Source organism: Sceloporus occidentalis, unplaced genomic scaffold (assembly GCF_023333645.1).
Source record: "Sceloporus occidentalis isolate IW3139 unplaced genomic scaffold, rSceOcc1.0.p SCAF_69, whole genome shotgun sequence".
Classification (NCBI taxonomy): Eukaryota; Metazoa; Chordata; class Lepidosauria; order Squamata; family Phrynosomatidae; genus Sceloporus; species Sceloporus occidentalis.
In genome coordinates, this window is record NW_028317049.1 from 4,825,749 (window position 1) to 4,847,678 (window position 21,930).

General features: G+C 46.1%; 3 protein-coding genes across 4 annotated transcripts in view; 2 read left to right on the forward strand and 1 right to left on the reverse strand.

Moving 5' to 3' along the window:
* NF1 (neurofibromin 1) overlaps positions 1 to 21,930 on the reverse strand; it is a 152,679-nt gene that overhangs the window by 49,038 nt on the left and 81,711 nt on the right. The window lies entirely within an intron of this gene.
* EVI2B (ecotropic viral integration site 2B) lies at positions 7 to 5,857 on the forward strand. Its single transcript, XM_089494121.1, has 2 exons — positions 7 to 882; positions 4,203 to 5,857. Exons 1-2 carry the CDS (start codon positions 835 to 837, stop codon positions 5,166 to 5,168), a joined length of 1,014 nt encoding a protein of 337 aa, XP_089350247.1. The 5' UTR covers positions 7 to 834; the 3' UTR covers positions 5,169 to 5,857.
* OMG (oligodendrocyte myelin glycoprotein) lies at positions 11,031 to 14,329 on the forward strand. The gene is made up of 2 exons (XM_089494142.1): positions 11,031 to 11,533; positions 12,486 to 14,329. The coding sequence occupies exon 2, from the start codon at positions 12,492 to 12,494 to the stop codon at positions 13,830 to 13,832; it is 1,341 nt and encodes a 446-aa protein (XP_089350268.1). The 5' UTR covers positions 11,031 to 11,533; positions 12,486 to 12,491; the 3' UTR covers positions 13,833 to 14,329.

Below are 21,930 nucleotides of genomic sequence, written 5' to 3' on the forward strand. Positions count from 1 at the left end.
CCAAGTCGGTAAGTCTGACTATGGTCCCAAAATGAACCTACTATCCAAAGACCATTTCTAGCTATATCCAAAAATACCAGAAGTTTGGTCACCAGGGAATGAGTTGGCCAGAGCTCATCCATCAACACATTGTGGAACAGTTGCGATCCGCATCAGCAGAGGGACTTTCCATATCCAGTGAAACCACTTGATTTCATGGTGAGATAAAGAGAAAGATGCCTTTGTATTTCTACTGCACCAACCAAAGGTCTCCAGGTCTGGAAACAATTTCTACATATGCCTCTCCCACCAATTATATTCTCTCCTTGGAAGCCAAGAGGATCAAACTGAAGCTGTCCTACTTTGGCCACATCATGAGAGCACACAAATCACTGGAAAGGACAATCATGCTAGGAAAGGTGGAGAGTAGCAGAAAGGAAGGAAGGAAGGCCACATATTGGATAGACTGACTTCTAAGTCTGCAAGACCTGAGCAGAGTGGTTGAGAACAGCAGAGCTTGGAAGTGTCTCGCTCACAGAATTGCCATGCGTCAAAGCCGACTTGAATGCAGTTAACAACAACAAACACGGAGTTTAATGAAACTTCTCCCTTCCATTTCTCCTGCCATGAAGTACGGTTAAGAACTGAAAATGTCGCTTTGAAGACTGAAGCCTTTGTCGGTACAAACAGAAGCATTCTTAATCACTTCTCCGTTCTTGGTGCTTCCTGCATCAAGTATTGATAAACTTCCTCTTTCTGTCAAAATAGGATCCCTTTTGCAATGTGCGAGCCACCAGACGTTGCAAACTCTTTGCTGCGTTCTCACTTCCTTGCTCTTGGGAGGATTAAAAATGCATGCGTACAAACAAGAAGCTGGTTAGTACAAGAGACGGTATCAAACAGGTAAGGCAGATTTAATTCTTCTTCTTGCATTTAAACACAAAACAGCTTTCAACTGCCGTGAATGGTGGTGTATCTGGAACAGAATAATTCAGAACTATGTTCTTTTAATCTATAGGGAACGTTACTTTCGCGTAGTTTCTCTTTCTGCTCCCTGCCACAAGCAAATTATATTAAAATTAGAGCAACTTCCCTCGCCTCAAGGTTCGATATAAGCAAACTTAAAGCTCAGCACTGAGAGCTATGCCATAACCAGGCCCTTCCATCAGTAACTTACCGCCACTAAAATCCACATTAAAATAACTGGCTACATGCTGAGTTTCTAAGGGAGAAAGCACATCGTGCTTTAACCTGCTACCAGGATACGCATATAAACGCATGCATATCTTTTTTCCGCATTAGTATGTTTAGGACTACAGCCATGGTGGGACGGACTGTTTAGGATTACTAGCTGGGAAGGTGAACTGCAGCAAAGCAACCATTGTTCCAGCCTAAGGATTTCAAGTGAACATTCACATTTGTAGTGTTTTGTGGGGTTTTTGGGCTCTGTGGACATGTTCTAGAAGAGTTTATTCCTGATGTTTCACCAGCATCTGTGGCTTTGGCATCTTCAGAGAATGCTGGCATGGAAGTGATTATATACCCCACTCTCTTCCATGCCAGCATTCTCTGAAGATGCCAGGCACAGATGCTGGCGAAACGTCAGAAACAAACTCTTGACAAGGTTTCCCATGACATTCTTGCAAACAAGCTTGTAAAATGTGGGCTAGACAAAGGAACTGTTAAATGGATCTGTAATTGGTTGACCGGCCGAACCCAAAGGGTGCTCAACAATGGCTCCTTTTCATCCTGGAGAGAAGTGACCAGTGGGGTCCCACAGGGCTCTGTCCTAGGCCCAGTGCTATTCAATATCTTTATCAATGACTTGGATGACAGAATTGGGAGCATACTTATCAAATCTGCAGATGACACCAAATTAGGAGGAGTAGCTAATACCCCAGAGGACAGGATCAAGATTCAAAATGACCTGAATAGACTAGAAAGCTGGGCCAAAGCTAACAAAATGAAATTAAACACGGAGAAATGTAAGGTATTGCACTTAGGGCGGAAAAATAAAATGCACAGATATAGGATGGGTGACACCTGGCTGAATGAAACTACGTGTGAAAGGGATCTAGGAGTCCAAGTAGACCACAAGTTGAACATGAGTGAACAGTGTGATGCGGCAGCTAAAAAGGCCAATGCTATTTTAGGCTGCATCAATAGAAGTATAGTGTCTAGATCAAGAGAAGTAATAGTGCCACTGTATTCTGCTCTGGTCAGGCCCCATCTAGAATATTGTGTCCAGTTCTGGGCGCCACAATTCAAAAAGGACATTGAGAAACTGGAGCCATGTGTCCAAAGGAGGGCGACAAAAATGGTGAAGGGTCTGGAAACCATGAAGCCCTATGAGGAACGACTTAGGGAGCTGGGGATGTTTAGCCTGGAGAAAAGAAGGTTAAGAGGTGATATGATAGCCCTGTTTAAATATTTGAAAGGATGTCATATTGAAGAGGGAGCAAGCTTGTTCTCTGCTGCTCCAGAGAACAGGACCCGGAACAATGGATGCAAGCTACAGGAAAAGAGATTCCACCTCAACATTAGGAGGAACTTCCTGACAGTAAGGGCTGTTCGACAGTGGAATGCACTCCTTCCTCGGAGGGCGATAGAGTCTCCTTCCTTGGAGGTCTTTAAACAGAGGCTGGATGGCCATCTGTCAGGGATGCTTTGAATTGGATTTCCTGCATGGCAGGGGGTTGGACTGGATGGCCCTGGTGGTCTCTTCCAACTCTATGATTCTATGATTCTATGATTCTTATAGAACGTGGCCACATAGCCTGAAAAAACCCACAAAACGCTATGGATGCCGGCCATGAAAGCCTTCGACTTCACATTCACATTTTTCATTTCACTTTAGCTAAAGGGGTCTAGCTGACATTTTAATTTACTAAAACTTTCCCCAGATGCACTAACACTCAAGGGGTGTCTGTGGGACATTTAAGCCATGGCTAAAATGCCAGCAACAATCCACCATGCGAACCACATAGGACCTACAGAAGAAGAACCAGGCTTGCATCTCCCCATACATGTCTTGTTGCCAAACGCAATGATGGCCAAACACAAGCCTTCTCTGGCATCACACCCTTCTGAGAATTCCCCTCCCACAGAGTTTGTCTAGCGCCACTTTTGACCTCTTTTCGGCACTGAATGAAAATCGTTTTTAATCGATCGGGTTTTTAAGGCCCGCTTACATACACAGGACCTTCACTGCTCCTGCAATTTGCCAGTATCTTCGAATATTTACTGGATTTCTTTTTATTCTTTGCCTCCATGCTATGCCTCTCCTTTGAGCACCAAGACTACACAGTTAGTAAATAGTAAAAAACAACCATTGCCATAAAGAAGTAACATCATACAGTAGCGAGGAGAAATTTAAATGCAGAAGTCATAGAAAAAGGTTAGACTGTCATGAACTAGCAAGGGTTTTGCTTTTTCAGATGAACGTATGGCATGTATATACGTTTGCAAAATTGATGTTATCGTTGCGAAGTCGAAGGCTTTCACGGCCGGTATCCATAGTTTTTTGTGGGCTTTCCAGGCTATGTGGCCATGGCCTGTTACAGACTGCCAAAATAAAGCTGCTTTGGGTCTCATTGGAGGTATGCTGTTTAAATGATGCATGCACCCTAAGAATCCGGAAGCTGCACCAAAGCTGCCCTCCAGTGCTTAGGAATGGAGTGTGGCTTTGGTGCGATCTCTGGACTCTTAGGACCCATCCATCATTTAAATAGCATACCTCCAAAGAGACCCGAAGCAGCTTTATTTTGGCAGTCTGTAACAGGCCCATGTCTTGGAAGCATTTGTTTCTGACGTTTCACCAGCATCTGTGGCTGGCATCTTCAGAGAATGCGTTCTCTGACGATGCCAGCCACAGATGCTGGCGAAACGTCAGAAACAAACTGTTCTAGAATATGGCCACACAGTCCAGAAAACCCACAAAAACCTATGACATCATGTTTATACAGAACTATACAATGCCTTGGGGCTATTACTGCAATTTTTTATATGTTAAATGTTGTTATATATTTTGGTACAACAGGAAAGAATGAATGCCGCACCCTGAAGGATGGCATAGAATAGAATCTTTAATCTAGAAATGAAAATTAAGCTAAAATGAGTTTTTCTGCAAGAGCACTGAATTCTAGCTATTGCTGCATGAAGCCCTCAGCGCAACCGCTTTGGTTACATATCAAAACTTTTAATTTTCGTTATTGTGATTTCAGAAGGCAAGCTTCAACCACCTCAGTCCCTCGCTGCCTTCTATTCTCGCTTCGGAAGAGTTTGCCAGCATCAAGACAACAATGGACGTCAATCCTGCCGTCTTCATTTTCTTCTACGGACAAATGTGGTGGAGCCACGTCTCCGCAGAGACGCAGGGGCCTGCAAATTTTTCGTCTCCAACTATGCTTCCAACTGTCGCAACAACGGTAGGCGATGCTGAGATCACATCCCAAACGTATCCGACTCAAAGAAGAAAATCGGGAGACTCCATCAAGAACAATAGGCCACTGTCTACTGCAAAGCCCCAACATCCCATAACAGAGGAGCCCAAATCTCACAATGAACACATAATAGCTGCAGTGGTAATTGGGGTCATCCTGATTGTCATGATTGTTGTTATCGTCGGCATCTTCCTATGGAGGCGATGGAAGACGGCAGCTTTGCCCCTTCCCCACTGGGCAGGGCGCTCTCCCTTTGCGGATGGAGACCTGCCAGAGCTCGCCGCAGATAAAGAAGTGGCCAATGGTCTGAAGCGGGTCTCCGTCCTCTCGCTCTTGCCCTGGAAGTTCAACAAGGAGACGCAGCTGCTCGAAACCGCAGAAGGCTCCTTGTCTGAATCCAAGCAGAATCTGGATGCGTTGTCTGGATGCGACACCGAGGAGACAGAGTCCAGCCCTGCAGGAACAGGGAACTCAGTATCTTCAACAAGCGAACAAACGGCAATCTCTGGGGAACCAGGCAGCTTGGTTGAAGTTCCACTTCAGGCGCATAGCCTTGAGCCTCTCGATCTGCCTCCGCCACCCAACTGGCTTGGTGGCGCTACTGGAGACCTCTGTCCTGGTCCGTCCGAGTCCTTTTCACCTGAACCCAATGCAGAGATCCAGTGTCCGGTGCCCGACGTCTCGTACCAAAACCCGAGTGAAACACTGCTACTCCCTCCGCCACCAGATGAACTCTTATCTAACTGATTTAAAGGTCTTTGCTGAATTCCTTTGCAAAAAAAAAAAAACAAACCCACCCCAAAATGCTTTTTGTGAGTACTGCTCAAGTTAGGACTGTAAGATCAATACACCCATCTATTCTGGCATCTCATGTTCTTAGCACCGATGAGCCAAATGCCTTCGGAACAACTACAAGTAGGGCACAATATACTGCCTCTCTCTTTGGAGCTTCATCCGATAAAACTCTACTAGTTTGTGCTCTTTTATAAGACTAAAAATTTGGGCCATTTCCTTGCTTTCTGTTTATTTTTCCGGATGTACTCTCTGAATGTATACTGTCTCTTGATTTAAATTAAACGGTGTTAACATTAATAAATACATTGCAAGGGAAAAAAAAGAAACGATGCGCTACAGGAGAGTTCTACGGATACCATGGACTACCAAAAAGACAAATGAATTGGCTTCTAAGGCTAGGATCCAAAAGGACTAAACTATGGCTGTTGTACTTTGGACAGATCACAACAGTTACGGGTTGAGCCTTCCTTTTCTGGAATTCCAAAATCTGAATTGTTCCATGCATATTTTCATAAGCGACCGGCGGGCGCACAAAGCCGCATGCATTTTTTTGTCGTTGCATCTTCGGAGGATTAAGACGTCCGTGTTTTTAAAAAGCATCTTCCAGCTTAATGCGATTAAACTTAGGGAGAAAAAATAGTTCTGGCTTTAAATGCTTGTACAGTTTTTATTGTTCTTATTTACCGCGCCGTGTGAAAGAATTTTTAGCATCTCAATTTTATAGGGGGTTATTTTTTTCCCCCCTCTACGGCATTTTAATTTGCTTGGCAGTTTATGGGAGAAGCAACAGATAAATGTACTACCAAATACAGTTGGCACTCCGTATTCAGATACAGATTCAAACATCCATGGCTTGAAAGGGTTTGAAAAACAAATAAATTCCAAAAGCAAACCCCGATTTTGCCATTTTACATAAGGGACGCTATTTTACTGTCCATTGCACTTAAAGGGACTTGAACATCCATGGGTTTTTGGTATCTACAGGAGGTCCTGGAACCCAACCGCAAGGGCCCACCGTAATAACTATTGGGGATGGGGGAAAATTATAGCCGTGTTAGTCGACAGAATCAGTATGTAGAGAGATCTTGTAGCACCTTTGAGACCAACTGAAATAATGTGAAGTTGAAGGCTTTCACAGCCGGCATCCATCGTTCTTTGTGGGTTTTTCAGGCTCTCTGGCCATGTTCTAGAAGAGTTCATTCCTGACGTTTTGCCTGCATCCGTGGCTGGCATCTCCAGGCAAAACGTCAGGAACAAACTCTTCTAGAACATGGCCACATAGCCCAAAACACCCACCAAAAAGCCATGGATGCCGGCTATGAAAGCCCTTGACTTCACAGATCAGAGTTAGGTTATAACATACCCTTCTTTGTATTTCCTGACCCCAATGAACATGCCAAGGTCCTCCTGAATGGGGCCATACTACTGACAATCGGAGTATGTAACTTCTGCTTCGCTGCATCCCGATTCGCTGAAAAATGACATAGGACATTTTTGTTTTGTCTCAGTATATCAAGTGGCTGTGAAAAGGGAGCCCCAGTGACTTTCCATCCGAGCTGTTTTTGTTTTTAAAGACCTGCACATGGTAAATGGCTGGAATTTGGTGGGTGGGTGTTGTTTTAAGAGTAAAAGGAATGTGCCAAAGGAGGGGAAGGCACCAAGCATGCTATTTCCCATGGGTTTTATCTCCTGCGTGTGGACAAAAAGCACAAAGGGAGAAGTATACTACAGTGGGTCCTTGTTATCCGCTGGGGTTTGGTTCCAGGACCCTCTCCGTGGGTAACAAAATCTGTGGATGCTCAAGTCCCATTAAATATAATGGCACAGCAAAATGGAGTCCCCTATATAAAATGGAAAATCAAGGTTTGCTATTTGGAATCTATACTTTTAAAAAATATATATTCTCAAGCCATGGATGCTTGAATCCGTGGATAAAAAATCAATGGATGAGGAGGGCCGACTATGCTTCTGAGAAGGATCTGTAAAAAGAGACATCTGGCTCGTTCCTTAAATGTGAATCCTAGAAGTGGAAGTCGCCACAGCATCCTATTACCAGCGCCGCAAATACATTGATCCAAGTGGGATGCACAACAAAATACTACAACACAAAATGCCCACTTATTAGCGACAGCCACCTCTTTGGTACTCTGTTCCATGTTGTTTGCTGTGTGCCTTGAAGTCACTTACAGTGTCCCTAAGCTGAAACTATCATGAGGTTTTCTTGCTAAGAGGTCTACCTATGAGGCTGGCAGAGTGTGACTTGCCCAAAGTCGCCTGGTGGGCCTCCAAGACTGAATGGAGATTTGAACCAGGGTCCTATTCCAACATGCAAGCCACTACAACACCTTGGCTCCCTATCCATCTCATACTCCCAACTAAGTGTGTCGAGTTGCAAATGGTTATTACTATTTTAAACCATGTTTGCCAACCTGGGGATGCTCCCAAGCCTGCTCTCGCCTTCCTCTTCTGCACAGGTCGTGCCAGTCTGGCTCCGTATGCAATAGCATCTCACTACTAAACACTGGAAACAGGAGGTATTGTAGCCACACTGTGTCCTCAGTTGCTCCCAAGCAATGTTCCCCCCCTCCCCATAGCTGTCAGTCCAGAGATAACTAAGGACAAAAGCTGGGATTTTGCACCTAGAAGCCGGCTAGCCCTTTTATTGCAACCGTATACGCCACACAAGACCTCAGCAATGCAGAGCCGACGGCCGCCAAGATAAGTAAAATAAGTAGCACCCTCAATGCTGCAGAAAGACACTGATATATGCTGCAATACAGGGACGGCACACATGCTCCGTAAGAGAGGGAAGCTGTGCAAATTTAAACAGGACGGACAGCGCCCTTTAAAAATGTGCGCGTTTTTAAACCCCTCTCTTCCCTCCCCGCTTAAAAAAAAAACACCAACAAGACATAAAAATGCCGCTGGCAGTAACAGCTCGATAATATACCATGAGAGTGTCTTGTTCTAACGTTAAAAACCCAGCAATTTCTAACCATTACAAAGTGCCCAATTATCTGCCAGTTGCCTTAATATGGAGCAATAGGCACAGGCTCCAGCTTGTACCACGACAAAACATTCATTTCAAAGCTGTTTAGCGGATGACAGGTGAACAAGATGCCAGTAGAAAGATACAGAGTCCTATTTCTAATTTTTTATTGCATTGGCAGAGGAAGGGAGGGGGAGAAGGATGGTGCAATACCGAGAGAGGAGGGCTGCACATCGGAGACAACTTATGGGACGCTTGCCATGGATCCCAAATGGGAGGCGTACTGCAGTGCATCCAAGGTGATCTCATTCACTGTCCTGGCCTTGGTTGATGGGGAAAAGATGCACGCTTTCCCATTGGCATCAGCTTGCCAAGTCCTGCACCAAAAAGCTCGGAGAATCGCCCGCAGGGGTCAAACCACAACACTGGAACAGGAGGCTCCAATGATGGTACACACATGGGCATATTTCCAGGTTTGAAACCCATAACTGAGACCAGTGAGTCCCAAACTCTGGTCCTCCAAGAGTTTTGGACTTCAGCTCCCCAAAGCCTCAGCCGCCTTGGCCAACGATCTGGGACTATGGGAGCTGAAGTCCAAAACATCTGGAAAGGTAGAGTTTGGGAATCCCTGATCTTAACCATGGGAGACTAGAGAGTCGCACCAGCCCCCTAGAAGACTCTGAAGGACCACATCTCCCCACCACCAAAAATAAGCTTTTGCCCCGCAAATGCTGCCAATTCCTTCTAAGGGCTGTTCCTTGTCCCTGTTGTGTGTCTTCAACTCATTTCCGACTTATGGCGACCCTAAGGCGAACCTATCCTGGGGTTTTCTTGGTACGTTTCTTCAGAGGGGGTTTGCCATTGCCTTCCCCTGAGGCTGAGAGGCTGTGACTTGCCCAAGGTCACCCAATGGGTTTCCATGGCTGAGCGGGGATTTGAACCCTGGTCTCCAGAGTCGTCATCCAGTGCTCAAACCATTACACCACACTGGCTCTTTCTATGGGCTCTGGGCAAGGATTTTGCCATGTTTTAGACTTCCCTGGGCCATTTTAGACCCAGGCCTTTTTTCAAAGCAGGGACCACAACTCACTTCTGAGAGAGTGACTTGCCCCTGGTCACCCAGTGCATTTCGATGGCCGAATCAGGATTCAGACCTGGATTTCCAAAGTCCTACACCAAGACGTAAACTGCTATCCCACACTGGCTCTCGGAGCCTACTTCCCAGCAGGTTTTCACAGTCCTGCAACAATTCCACACCATGTTATGCACGCTTAAAGGTTTTATTCCAGCGAGACCAGTAACGCATTACAAAGTCAGATTAGGTTTCCATGCCTTGCCGCCACACAAAACAAGCATGAGCTGCCATCTTCAGGGGCAGTCAGGAACAGAGACTTTACCAAGACCTGCACTGCAATGACACAACACTCGTCCGATTTGGAAATGAGAGGCTTGCAAAGTTTCAGTCAGCAAAGATTCAGCCTTTCCTAAGTCGGTGGTCTCCTCCTTCCTTGGAGGTCTTTAAACAGAGGCTGGGTGGCCATCTGTCGGGGATGCTTTGATTGGGAGTTCCTGCATGGCCGAATGGGGTTGGACTGGATGGCCCTTGGGGTCTCTTCCAACTCTTTGATTCTACGTTATGGTGGCATCATACAGTAAAGGACAACTTCTCCATGCTCCTTCAGCAGATGATGGAAAAGCTAAGGCATGCTTCTGCGTCTCCTCTCTGAAGGGCAATTGACCAGAGGTTTTGGAGAGCTCTCATTCAGAGAGCTCTCCAAAGTTACAGTCAATTTGACAGCAAAGAAGAACAACAAAGCAGCTGTTTCTGCAATATCAGCTTTACATCTTCTTGCTTGCGCCCTCTCAACTTCTAAGCCTATGTGCACGCTTTGGGGGCAGGCACAGAAATGTGGAGAATGCCAACCTGGTGTGGTTTGAGTGCTAGACAATTCTGGAGACCAGGGTTTGAATCCCAGCTCAGCCATGTAAATCTGCTGGGTGACCATGGAAAAGTGCCTATCTGCCTTCCAGTTGCCTGTCGACTTATAGCAAGCACATGGGTTTCTATAGGCAAGGAGTCCTCAGAGGTGGCTCTCCCAGTTCCTTCCTCTGAAATAGAGCCTACAGCACCTGGAATTTGTTGGCAGTCTCCCTTCCAGCTACTAACAGGTCTAACCCTGGTTAGCTTCCAAATCAGGCAGGATCTGGGGCCTTTAGGGTACTTCAGTTAGTAAGCTGCCGACAAGCAACTCCAGTACAGAGTACTCTCACTGGACCCACTTTCTCCCCAAAGACTACAATAGGTGGAGGTAGGCTGATCAGTGAATCAGGTGTGTGCATTCAGAGGTGGGTTAGTACAAGGAGTATCTCATCTTGGGGCAAGGGACTGGAACAGATGATCTTTGGGTCTCCTTGGAACATTAAGAGGTGATATGATAGACTTGTTTAAATATTTGAAGGGATGTCATATTGAGGGGGGAGCAAGCTCGTTTTCTGCTGCTCCAGAGAATAAGATCGGGAGCAATGGATGCAAGCTACAGGAAAAGAGATTCCAGCTCAACATTAGGAGGAATTTCCCGACAGTAAGAGCTGTTAGACTGTGGAAGACGCTCCCTCGGAGGGTGGCGGAGTCTCCTTCCTTGGAGGTCTTGAAACAGAGGCTGAATGGCCATCTGTCAGGGATGCTTTGATTGAGAGTTCCTGCATGGCAGCATGGGGTTGGACTGGATGGCCCTTGTGGTCTCTTCCAACTCTAGGATTATGAATCAAGTTCTGTTTAACAATCTTGCAGGTTAAAACACTGCAGTTGAGGAAAGCAGGAGGAGGATTTGGGGCAGGCAAAGGTGACTGAAATCAAAGGCAGAGATCAGGAGGCGGCAGCCTGACACCGAAAGAAGCTAATGACTAAGAAGCAAGAAAAAGGGTCCCCTCCCAAAATCTCTAAGGCTGGATGCTATTTGCACAGCTCAAGTATGCGTGCTGCATCCTAATGCACTGAGCCATGTCCCAGGAGGAGGGCGGGGGGAAGAAGCACACAGACGGAACTTTGGAAACTCCATTCTTTTTCGGACGAGAGGGAGACTGTCCGTTTTGTCGAGCTTGCACCCCTCGCAATATATTTGAGTCAGCACCAAAACGACAGCTCTGCAGTCCTCTCCGATGGAGCGCTGATCAGGTGGTTGCAGAGCCCCTGGAAACGGCAGTACGATGCAGCTGAGGAGGCAAAGCACAACCCACAGGCAAACTGTGGCTACCCTCGAGAGCGAGCCGGCCTTCGCGTTCCCATCTTTCAGAGAAGCGATGCACTAAGACTGCAACAAGGACTGGGGTAAGTTTCTCTTTATTTTCCCCCACCTCCCTGTTTTCTTTTTTCAGGCCCAATCCCGCTACAGTCTTCCTCTTGCACCCATAGATGTGTGTGTGTGTGTGTGCATATGTGTGCATGTGCATACATGTATCTAAAGTGTATATGTATTTAAAGAGAGATGAAAACGATGCTCTTAACTCAGCAGCTCCATGCACTAGCAGCCTGCTGCAGTGGCAGCTTTAAAAAAATCACATCCGTTCAGCATAAAATTTGGCTTTAAAGATGGACATGTTGCCATGCCTTGAAAAAGCTGGAGTTGTGTTATGGGAAAGGGTCTGGGAAAACGTTTGCAGTGGGGGAAAATGTTTGCAGTGAAACTCAGGTAGACAGCCAGGGCTTAACATTCTTCCAAATTCATATGAATTTAAGACCCATTTGGATCCGACGTGGCTTATTTACAGGCAAGGCAAGAGAAACGCTACATTGCTGCAGGGATTTTAAAACCGATCCTATAGCTACGTTCCTCTCCCTACACACAGCACAGACACCAAGCTTTATAAAAGGGAAGAAAAACAAAATATCCCGACGATAAACATGACATTCATATTGCTGCAAACAGAAAGCCGACATTGTATAACGTTTGGAAGAGACCAGCAGTTTTGGAAGAATGCAACCATTGGGAGCTGGAGGCGCATGGGAGGGGGAGAAGAGATGAGGAGGGAGATGGAAATAGATGAGTCTCTTTCTGCCAGACAGCAAAGACAGTAGGATGAAGAGACCCTTTGTAAATAACCCGGTTTCTGAACCTATGAGGTCTACGCCACAGTGATGTAGGTATGTGTGGTCTTTTTCTTGAAATGCAATTCCATCGGCGAGACATCTGTGCTTGGGAAAAGATTAATACCACCACCTTCTGAATTGCATTCAAAATCTGTGTAATAACCGGGGTGTTTCTGTATGTATTTGCTTCTAGGCAACCATGGAAAACTGGGTCTTGAAGGCGCCGCCACCCTGTGTCCTGGCTCTTCTGTTCATCCTACCAGCCGTTCAGGGCATTTGCCCTTCCGCGTGCTCATGCTCAGGGAACGACAGAAACGTGGACTGTTCAGGCAGAAACCTGACCACGCTGCCACACGGACTTCAAGACAACATCACCTATTTAAACCTGTCCTATAATCGCTTGGTGGACCTCGACCACCAGCTGACAAAGTTTGCCAATTTGAGGACCCTGGACCTGGCCCACAATTGGCTCCAGAACCTCCCGGCGCACCTGCCCAAGTCGCTGTGGGAAATATACGCGGCACACAACAACATCAGGGTCCTTCAGAAGCTGGACACGGCTTACCAGTGGAACCTTAAGGTCCTCGACGTCTCCAGGAACATGGTGGAAAGGGCCGTTCTCATCAACAACACCATGAGCAGCCTCAAGTTCCTCAACCTCAGCAGCAACAAGCTCTGGACAGTTCCCACCAACATCCCTTTCAACACGGAGACGGTGGATCTATCCAACAACTTCTTGACCCAAATACTACCCGGCACGCTGATGAGACTCACGCGCCTCTCCAAACTTTACCTGCACAACAACAAGTTCACCTACATCCCAGACGAAGCTTTCGACCAGCTCGTCCAACTACAGCTCATAACCCTTTACGACAACCCTTGGGCGTGTGGGGACGGGAGTAAGGCGGCGCTTTCCTATCTCCAGGAGTGGATAGGAGAAACCAGCGCTACGGTCCTGGGGATGCCATGCTCAGTTGAGGCCACCACGCCTTGGAAGCGTGCCATGCCATACTCGGCGGCTCCCACAGCTGCAGAGAACCCCCTCCTTGTGAAAGCAATGAAGGCGTTGCACACAGCTGGGCCGCTGGCGCCAACCGAACAAACCGGGCGCGTGCACCAACAGTTGAGAACGAAGGGCATTAGTCTAAGCGCCACTGTTGGACAAACAATTGCGTTCACAAGCACGGGCCGGCCGCTGTCCTTCTACCCGGAAGGGCTGAGCACAGAAAAGCTTAGTTCTTACGAAGCGGCTGCAGCCACACACAGCATCTACATTCAAGATACAACCTCTGTGAATTCAAGCACAACGGGTCTGGCAGGATCACCCTCCACGCCAATGACCTCGAGTATCGCCAGCGGGATGCCCACGAACTATACAAAGAGGCCTCAAAGCACAACTCCTGTAAAGAGAGAGGAATCGACCAAGAAAATCAACCCCCGGGCACCCTCCAAAGCAACTGTCCCTGAGCGGTGTTTGTTCGTCATCGTAACGCTTGTCACCATGGCCCTAGCAATGGGCTATGGATTTGTGCTTAAGTGAATAAATTGCTTCATTGTTCCATATCAAATAAAATAACGTGGGTGGGGGGGGAAAAGAAACGCTTGTGTGCCATGAATCAAATGCAAGAAGAAATGTCCGTTTAGATCCCGAAATACGCCCGTAAAGAACGTAACTCCTCCTAAATGAAAAGACTGCACAAAAAATTATGTCTTGATAACCCAAGCTGCTACTTATTCTAACCACGTTTTACCGAATCGGGAGGGGAAAGGAGCCTAACTCTATCAAATAATATAATTGTTTTTATGAAATGTGCTCATTTTGTATTTACATTTTTTAATTTTCTTCACACACACACACACAAAAAAACATATGAAGATATATGTCAGTATTTTATGTATGGATTACGAATAGTTTTGTCATTAAACATCCGGAAAGAAAGAAAGAAAAAAGGCCTGTATTGTGTATATGTATTGCCTTGCTTGACTTAGCCAGTCAGAGTCATGTAATATAGAAGTCCTGGTCCTTTATAAGAGACGACATGCAAAAACAGAAAAGGGATGAAAAATAAAAACACCTAAAACGTCACTGCTTCTCATTTTGAGGCATACGGCCGATGCATGTATAGGCGCAACTTAAATACATGTTAATGGATGTGATGGGAACCACTTCAGAATGTGTACAGTTGTAACCAGACTTGCAGTGACTGGATTTTTGATGCTATCAGATTCCATGGTTTAAGCCTAATGAGCTGAATGCTACCCCTGTGGGCATACAGAGCGCCACTAGCAAGGCCTGGTTGCCACCTTTCACGCAGAATTGGCTGCCTTCTCCCTGGCGGGTACCACACTGAATGGGATTAGCCAAGCAACCTTTTACAAACTTCAGATAGATTGAGTATTCTGATCTGATGTCACTCAAAATGCAACTTACAGTAGGTCCTTGTTATCCACTGGGATTTGGTTCCAGGATCCTCTGGGATACCAAAACCCGTGGATGCTCAAATCCCATTAAATGCAATGGCATAGCAACACGGTGTCCTTTATATAAAATAGAAAATCAAGGTTTGCTAGTTGGAATTATACTTTTTTGGGAATATTTTCTAACTGCGGATGCTTGAATCCATGGATAAAAAAAATCTGTGGCTAAGGAGAACTGACTGTATTATGAATCCAAGTTGACTAAACCACGGCTAAGCATTCAGCATCTAGTGTTCTGGGAAGCAACAAGCCAGTGGTTTAGTTCAGGGTTAACCTTTTTGTATGGGGTTTTTTTTTGGGATGTGTGTGTGTGGAAAGCACCAGGTAACACCTCTGAAGGGGGTATCAATCTGCCTTCTGGCACTGAGTATACTGCTACACCTTTCAGAGGGTAGGCCAGGACTCTCAGAGACTGAAGGTCCTGGGAAGGACCCACTTCATCTGCCTAAAGGTGGCAAGGAGGCTGTCGGCATGGCACAGCCAACTACAGCAGGTCTCTCCCTTTGCTGAATGGCACCTGGACCCCTTTGGCACTTGAGAATAAGGCAACTAGACTAGGACATCCCAGGACACAGTCTCTTTGGGTGCTCTGGTCCACAAGCCAGCTGCTTCAAGTATACCAAACCTTTCTCTTTAACAGTGGACCAATCTACTCCTGCGGGGCAATTGGCTTGGCAGCTCCAAGCCTCGGGGTGACCGCATGAGTTACCATACTGGCGCGACATCAACCCTCATGAAGCCACTGGCGGGGAGAGCTTTCCGACAGTCATCTGGTGGGTTAAAATAGAAATGATACCATATTTGTACAAAGCTGTGCTGAGCAGTTCAAAAGCAGGCAATTTCGTTAGGATTGCAAGCAGAGCTTCATACATACACTTATTGGGTGCCTGTATCTAAGAATCTGTGACACATATGTCCCAGTACGCAGTACGGATGGGGGCACTAAAAGGGATGCCATTTGTAGATCCTCCAACACAATTCTATGGTCACCTTCCAGCAAATGTCGGCCACCAAGTTGCACTGGAGGACCTAGAGAAAACAATGGGGTTTTTTTTATTTGCAGTTTTTCCACTTTCACAGGAGGACTGTGCCACAGCAGAACGCCTGCTTTGCATGCAGAAGATGCTAGGTTTGGTCCCTGACAGTTCAAGTCTAAAATGGATCAGGGAGCAGACAATGGCTCCTCTGCCTGAAACGCGGACAGCCCTGGCCATACTGGGTTAGAGGGGGAAACAGTCCAACTTACTAACCAACGCTAAGCCCCCATGGAATACCACTAGGTCCTGCCCCTGTTTTAAGCATCGCACGCCCAACTTCTCCAAGGCACCCTTATCTGAGCATTAAGCATCACTGAGATGTGGTGACAGCCGCGCAACGAGGCTGGTTTCCCTGGAAATGAGAGCTACAGGCAAAAAGTCATTGTTTTTTCTTAGTGGCAAGCAGCAGGGGGACAGCGAGGAAGAGAAACACACAAGAGACTTGAAATTTGCAGCTGCCGAATGATTCAGCTCAAGGAAAGAAGCAAGAGGGGCACGCTGCATTTGACTGGTTTAGATAAAAAGAATTTTGGGGCCAATATATGCTTACTCCCTCCTTTGAGAAATCCAGTTAGCAAAAGATGGAGGCTTCCCTCCTGACCCACAGGAGGGAACTCTGGAAATGAACCCAAACCTACGTCTTCCTTTTGTGAGAGGTTGCAGAAGCTACAACCCTGCTTGGCATGCAAATATTGTGAGCGAGATGCTAAGGTGGCAAGGGGCAGGACTGGCAGCCAAACTCTGCCACGTGCCAGGTCCCTGTTTTGCGGCTCCCACAACAGGTTGCGTATTGCAGCAGCCATTTCCATGGTTACCAGAAGCAAGGGATTCAAAGAAGAGAGGGGAGTTCTACATTTAGAAAAACAACCGCCCCGCTCGCCTCAACAGGGTTCAAGGAAATCAGAAAGGCAAAGCCACAAAGGGCTGAGATGAAATAATCCGAGAAGTACAAAATGCAAAGGGGCAGTTGCATTGCAAGGGTGGTAGGTCTCACAGAAACACAGGGGCCAAACTGGCTTTCCTAGACTTAAGTCTACTTGCTCAGATGCATTTGGTGGCACCATGAGCTTTCACAGACATAGGTCTAGTTGCTCAGATGCATTTGGTGGCACCATGAGCTTTCGTAGACTTAGGTCTAGTTGCTCAGATGCATTTGGTTGTAGCATGAACTTTCACAGACATAGGTCTAGTTGCTCAGATGCATTTGGTTGCAGCATGAGCTTTCGTAGACTTAAGTCTACTTGCTCAGATGCATTTGGTGGCACCATGAGCTTTCGTAGACTTAGGTCTAGTTGCTCAGATGCATTTGGTTGTAGCATGAACTTTCACAGACATAGGTCTAGTTGCTCAGATGCATTTGGTTGCAGCATGAGCTTTCGTAGACTTAAGTCTACTTGCTCAGATGCATTTGGTGGCACCATGAGCTTTCGTAGACTTAGGTCTACTTGCTCAGATGCATTTGGTGGCACCATGAGCTTTCGTAGACTTAGGTCTAGTTGCTCAGATGCATTTGGTTGTAGCATGAACTTTCACAGACATAGGTCTAGTTGCTCAGATGCATTTGGTGGCAGCATGAGCTTTCATAGACTTAAGTCTACTTGCTCAGATGCATTTGGTGGCACCATGAGCTTTCGTAGACTTAGGTCTACTTGCTCAGATGCATTTGGTGGCACCATGAGCTTTCGTAGACTTAGGTCTAGTTGCTCAGATGCATTTGGTTGTAGCATGAACTTTCACAGACATAGGTCTAGTTGCTCAGATGCATTTGGTGGCAGCATGAGCTTTCATAGACTTAAGTCTACTTGCTCAGATGCATTTGGTGGCACCATGAGCTTTCGTAGACTTAAGTCTACTTGCTCAGATGCATTTGGTGGCACCATGAGCTTTCGTAGACTTAGGTCTAGTTGCTCAGATGCATTTGGTTGTAGCATGAACTTTCACAGACATAGGTCTAGTTGCTCAGATGCATTTGGTGGCAGCATGAGCTTTCATAGACTTAAGTCTACTTGCTCAGATGCATTTGGTGGCACCATGAGCTTTCGTAGACTTAGGTCTAGTTGCTCAGATGCATTTGGTGGCACCATGAGCTTTCGTAAACCTAAGTCTAGTTCCTCAGATGCCTTTTGACATATAATTCTTCACATAACCAGAAAGGCAAGATATACCCATCTGGGCCCAGGCATCACAGCCCAAACCCATTTATCATTCAACTATCCCAATTATTGTTGTTCACTTGTTCCTTGCATTTTCTGGTCAATATTCTCATCGCCTCACTGAGTTTTCCCTGTTATGAGTGGGTTGGATGGAGGTTGAGACCATGGGTTCCTGGAAAATATGGGTTTTGAAGACACCCTCAAAGAAATAAAAGGAAACATCTCATCTTCTGGGAGATGGTCTCAACCATTTAGAGGAGGATGGTGCAAGAGAGTTTTGGAAAACTATGTGCTGAAAGAAATGAAGGTGACCGACAAGGATGTACGGGGCAAAAGAAGCAGAGAGAGAAAGTAATCAAATGCTGTTCCCTTGTAACTTCTAGCATCTGAGCAACTTATAGCCCTCTAGATATTATTGAACCCATAATTCCCATCACCCTGGACCTTTGGCAGTGGTGGACAGAGTAGTCTTGAGGGCCCAAGTCACCTATCCCTGAACCAGAGATAATCACACACCATTCCTCTACAAAAGGCCAAAACTCTTCTGGAAAGTTAGCAACTGCTAAGTCTCTTTGATATGGTGGGACATTTACATTTATGATCATCCAACCCAAAGTGTGTGGGAGACAAAGGAACAACATACCGCCTTCATGTCCACAATCCTACGCTACCTGGTTATGCATGAGTGTCACAATCTCTGGTGTCTGAGATTTCACCCGGGTCTACTATCCACATACAGTAGAGAAGTGGGCTCTCCATGGATCTACTAGGGAGCTTTGGGGTCGGGGGGAATGGGTCTGGGGCACATATGCATCCCATACTATCCCCATCGTTGGTCAAAAATAAGTTATTTCAAATTACTGAAATTATTATTTGCTTATATTTTGTCCTAAACTCAGCCAGGGGCACTGTTTTAGTTCAGAAAGTGTTTCTGTAGATTCATCTAACCAACTAAGCTAAAAACGTCTGCTTCTGGCTTGCAGAATATATTCTTGCAAGCAGTGGAGACTGGAGGTGCTTTCTGTATTGTCCTGATCCTGCCTGAATCATATGGGCGGTCTATTTCTATTCAACACAATATTTATTTTGGATTTTGGTTTGCAAACAAGGAAGCAAACCCTTTGTTAGCTGCACGGTTACCTCATCCTTTAGGCTTGACATAAATTGCAGTCCCCGGTGTCCCTGTCCAGCTGTGGCCAAAAGTCTGGGAAGCTGGATAAGCTAAGGAGCTGCATTTGATCTCTCAAGACAAGGAACCAAGGCAGGGGGGAAAAAGAGTCAGGTATGGAATTTGATACGGTGATACGGCTGCGTTGTTTTGTAAATGATGCTTCTATGATGGGTTTGGTGGTTAAGGGTGGTTCTCCTTTCCAAAGTCATTTCAAGGATATACTTATCAAGGGCCAGGGATTGCTGAATCAGGTCACGGGTATCGAATTGTTGGGCAGCTTGGTCATCACTGGCTTAGCATTCACAATTTTCATAGAATCCTAGAGTTGGAAGAGACCCCAAGAAGGGCCATCCAGTCCAACCCCATTCTGCCATGCAGGAAATCTAAATCAAAGCATCCTGACAGATGACCATCCAGCCTCTGTTTAAAGACCTCCAAGGAAGGAGACTCCACCGCACTCCAAGGGAGTTTGTTCCACTGTTGAACAGCCCTTACTGTCAGGAAGTTCTTCCTAATGTTGAGGTGGAATCTCTTTTCCTGGAGCTTGCATCCATTGCTCCATTGTGTCCTAGTCTCTGGAGCAGCAGAAAACAAGCTTACTCCCTCCTCAATATGACACCCCTTCAAGTATTTAAATAGGGCTATCCTATCACCTCTTAACCTTCTCTTCTCCAGGCTAAACATCCCCAGCTCCCTAAGTCGTTCCTCATAGGACAGTGATGGCGAACCTATGGCACGCGTGCCAGAGGTGGCACTCAGAGCCCTCTCTTTGGGCACACATGCTGTTGCCCTAGCACAGAGTTTGTCAGAGTTTCTTACTAGAAAGCCAGAGGGACGTGACACTTTGCAATAAATAAGTGGGGTCTGGGTTGCAGTTTGGGCACTCGGTCTGTAAAAGGTTCACCATCACTGTCATAGGGCATGGTTTCCAGACCCTCCACCATTTTGTCCAAACTAGCCAACAGTGCAGGCAGGGAGTCTCAGTCTTCCTTCTGTTGAATAGCAGGCCCTCCTACCTGTCAAAAACCTTTCCTTTAGGTTTCATCCCCTCCTCTGATCTTGGCTTCAGACTCCACAGCAACGGGGTAGGAGAAATGGGGATCTAACTGAAAGGCCAACCAGGTCAAAACGCCATCTCTCTTGTCAAATTCCCCCAAAATTACTTTTTAAAGACTATAACTGACCATCCCAGATGGGGGTTTCTGCAAGATGTACCCTACAAAACCTTCCTCTGCACCGCCATCGCTCTGCTCCTCTTGCCTTTCTGGAGGAAGATGGAATTCAGCCAGGCCAACCATCCCCAAAATGCATGGAAGGTTTGCAAAGACAAAGGGTGAAAAGGACCGGCTGGAGTGAGATTTCGGTATCTTCTGCAATGAACAAAAATAGGGCAGCACCCTGTCTCCTTTTCGGGTATATACTCACGTGTAAGTCTAGAAATTTGGGTCAAAAAACTGACCCCAAAAACCCTGAGTCGACGTATCCATGAATCAATGTTAAGTACTGTATCTTAACTCTTATTTAAAAGAAGGAACCCTCTTCAGGTGAAAAGCAATATAATATGTGAAGCACCGACCCTCTCTACTCTCTCATCCATCCAGTCTTAATAGTAAATACAAAGAGTTATGTCTGCTGGAATTTTGTAAGTTCTTTGACATTGTTTTGCTTTGCTTCATCCTTTAGGTCCTCTAAATTTTACCCTCGACTTATCCATGGGTCATAGCTAAATCCATAATTTTGGCCCCAAAACGTGCCCTTAACTTATACATGAGGTCGAGTACATATATGCGGTAATTGCAAGAGTGCTACTAACAGTGTGAGAAATTTGAAACTAGGATCCACAGAGCCAAGTACATTCCTCTGAGCATTTCCGATCCTACTTGGAAACTGAGTTAAGTACCCCTTCGGTTCTCACGCCAACATTGGGGGCTTTTTGCATTTAGACTTGGACCACAGGACAGAGGGACTGAAATCCCCAACCCTTGAAAAATATGTTATTAACACAATTCCTACCATTAGACTAGACCCAAGTGTTTCTTTTCTCTATTGGTTCATCATGATGTTCAGTGACTGCCTTGGACTCTTCCAAGTTCAAAGAAGGACAGAGCTTGAAGGGGCTGCAATGCCCATCTGATCCAACCCTTGCCATACAATATGAAATTACAGCACTCCTGAAAGATGTCCATCGAACTTCTGGTTACAGACCTCTAAAGAAATAGAGTCCACCAGTTTCTATGGCAGACTACTCCACTGTTGAGCCATTTTCCCCAAGTTTGAGATGGAATGTCTTTTCTTGTACCTTGAACCCAAACTGGTTAGTGTTTTAGTCTCTGGAGCATCAGAAAACAAGTTCACTCCAACTTTTACACATGCCGTTCCTTCAGACTTCTAATGCAGACCTTCATATCGCATCTCAGTCTCATATCACATGCCCTGCTCTCTAAAGGGTTCCTCCTTGGGCTTGGTTTCTAGATCTGTGATAATAGTGTTTGCCCTCCTTGGGCTTGGTTTCTAGACCTTTGGCAATCTTGTTTGCCCTCTTCTGGGCACACTCCATCTTATCAAGATCCTTCTTGATCTCTTCCCGAGTCCGAATGCTATACCAGGAGGTGTTTAAAACGCAACGGAAAGTGTTACCAGGGAGGGGAATAGTTCAGTGGGAGAGCATGTGCTTTGTATATAGAGGTTTCCAGGTTCAACGTCTAACATTATCAAATAAGCCAACAAGTAGAGAGTGGGTAAAAGCTCTCTCTTATCATTTGGCGTAGCAGCCGTCGGTTAAAGGCGACGAGACTGGTA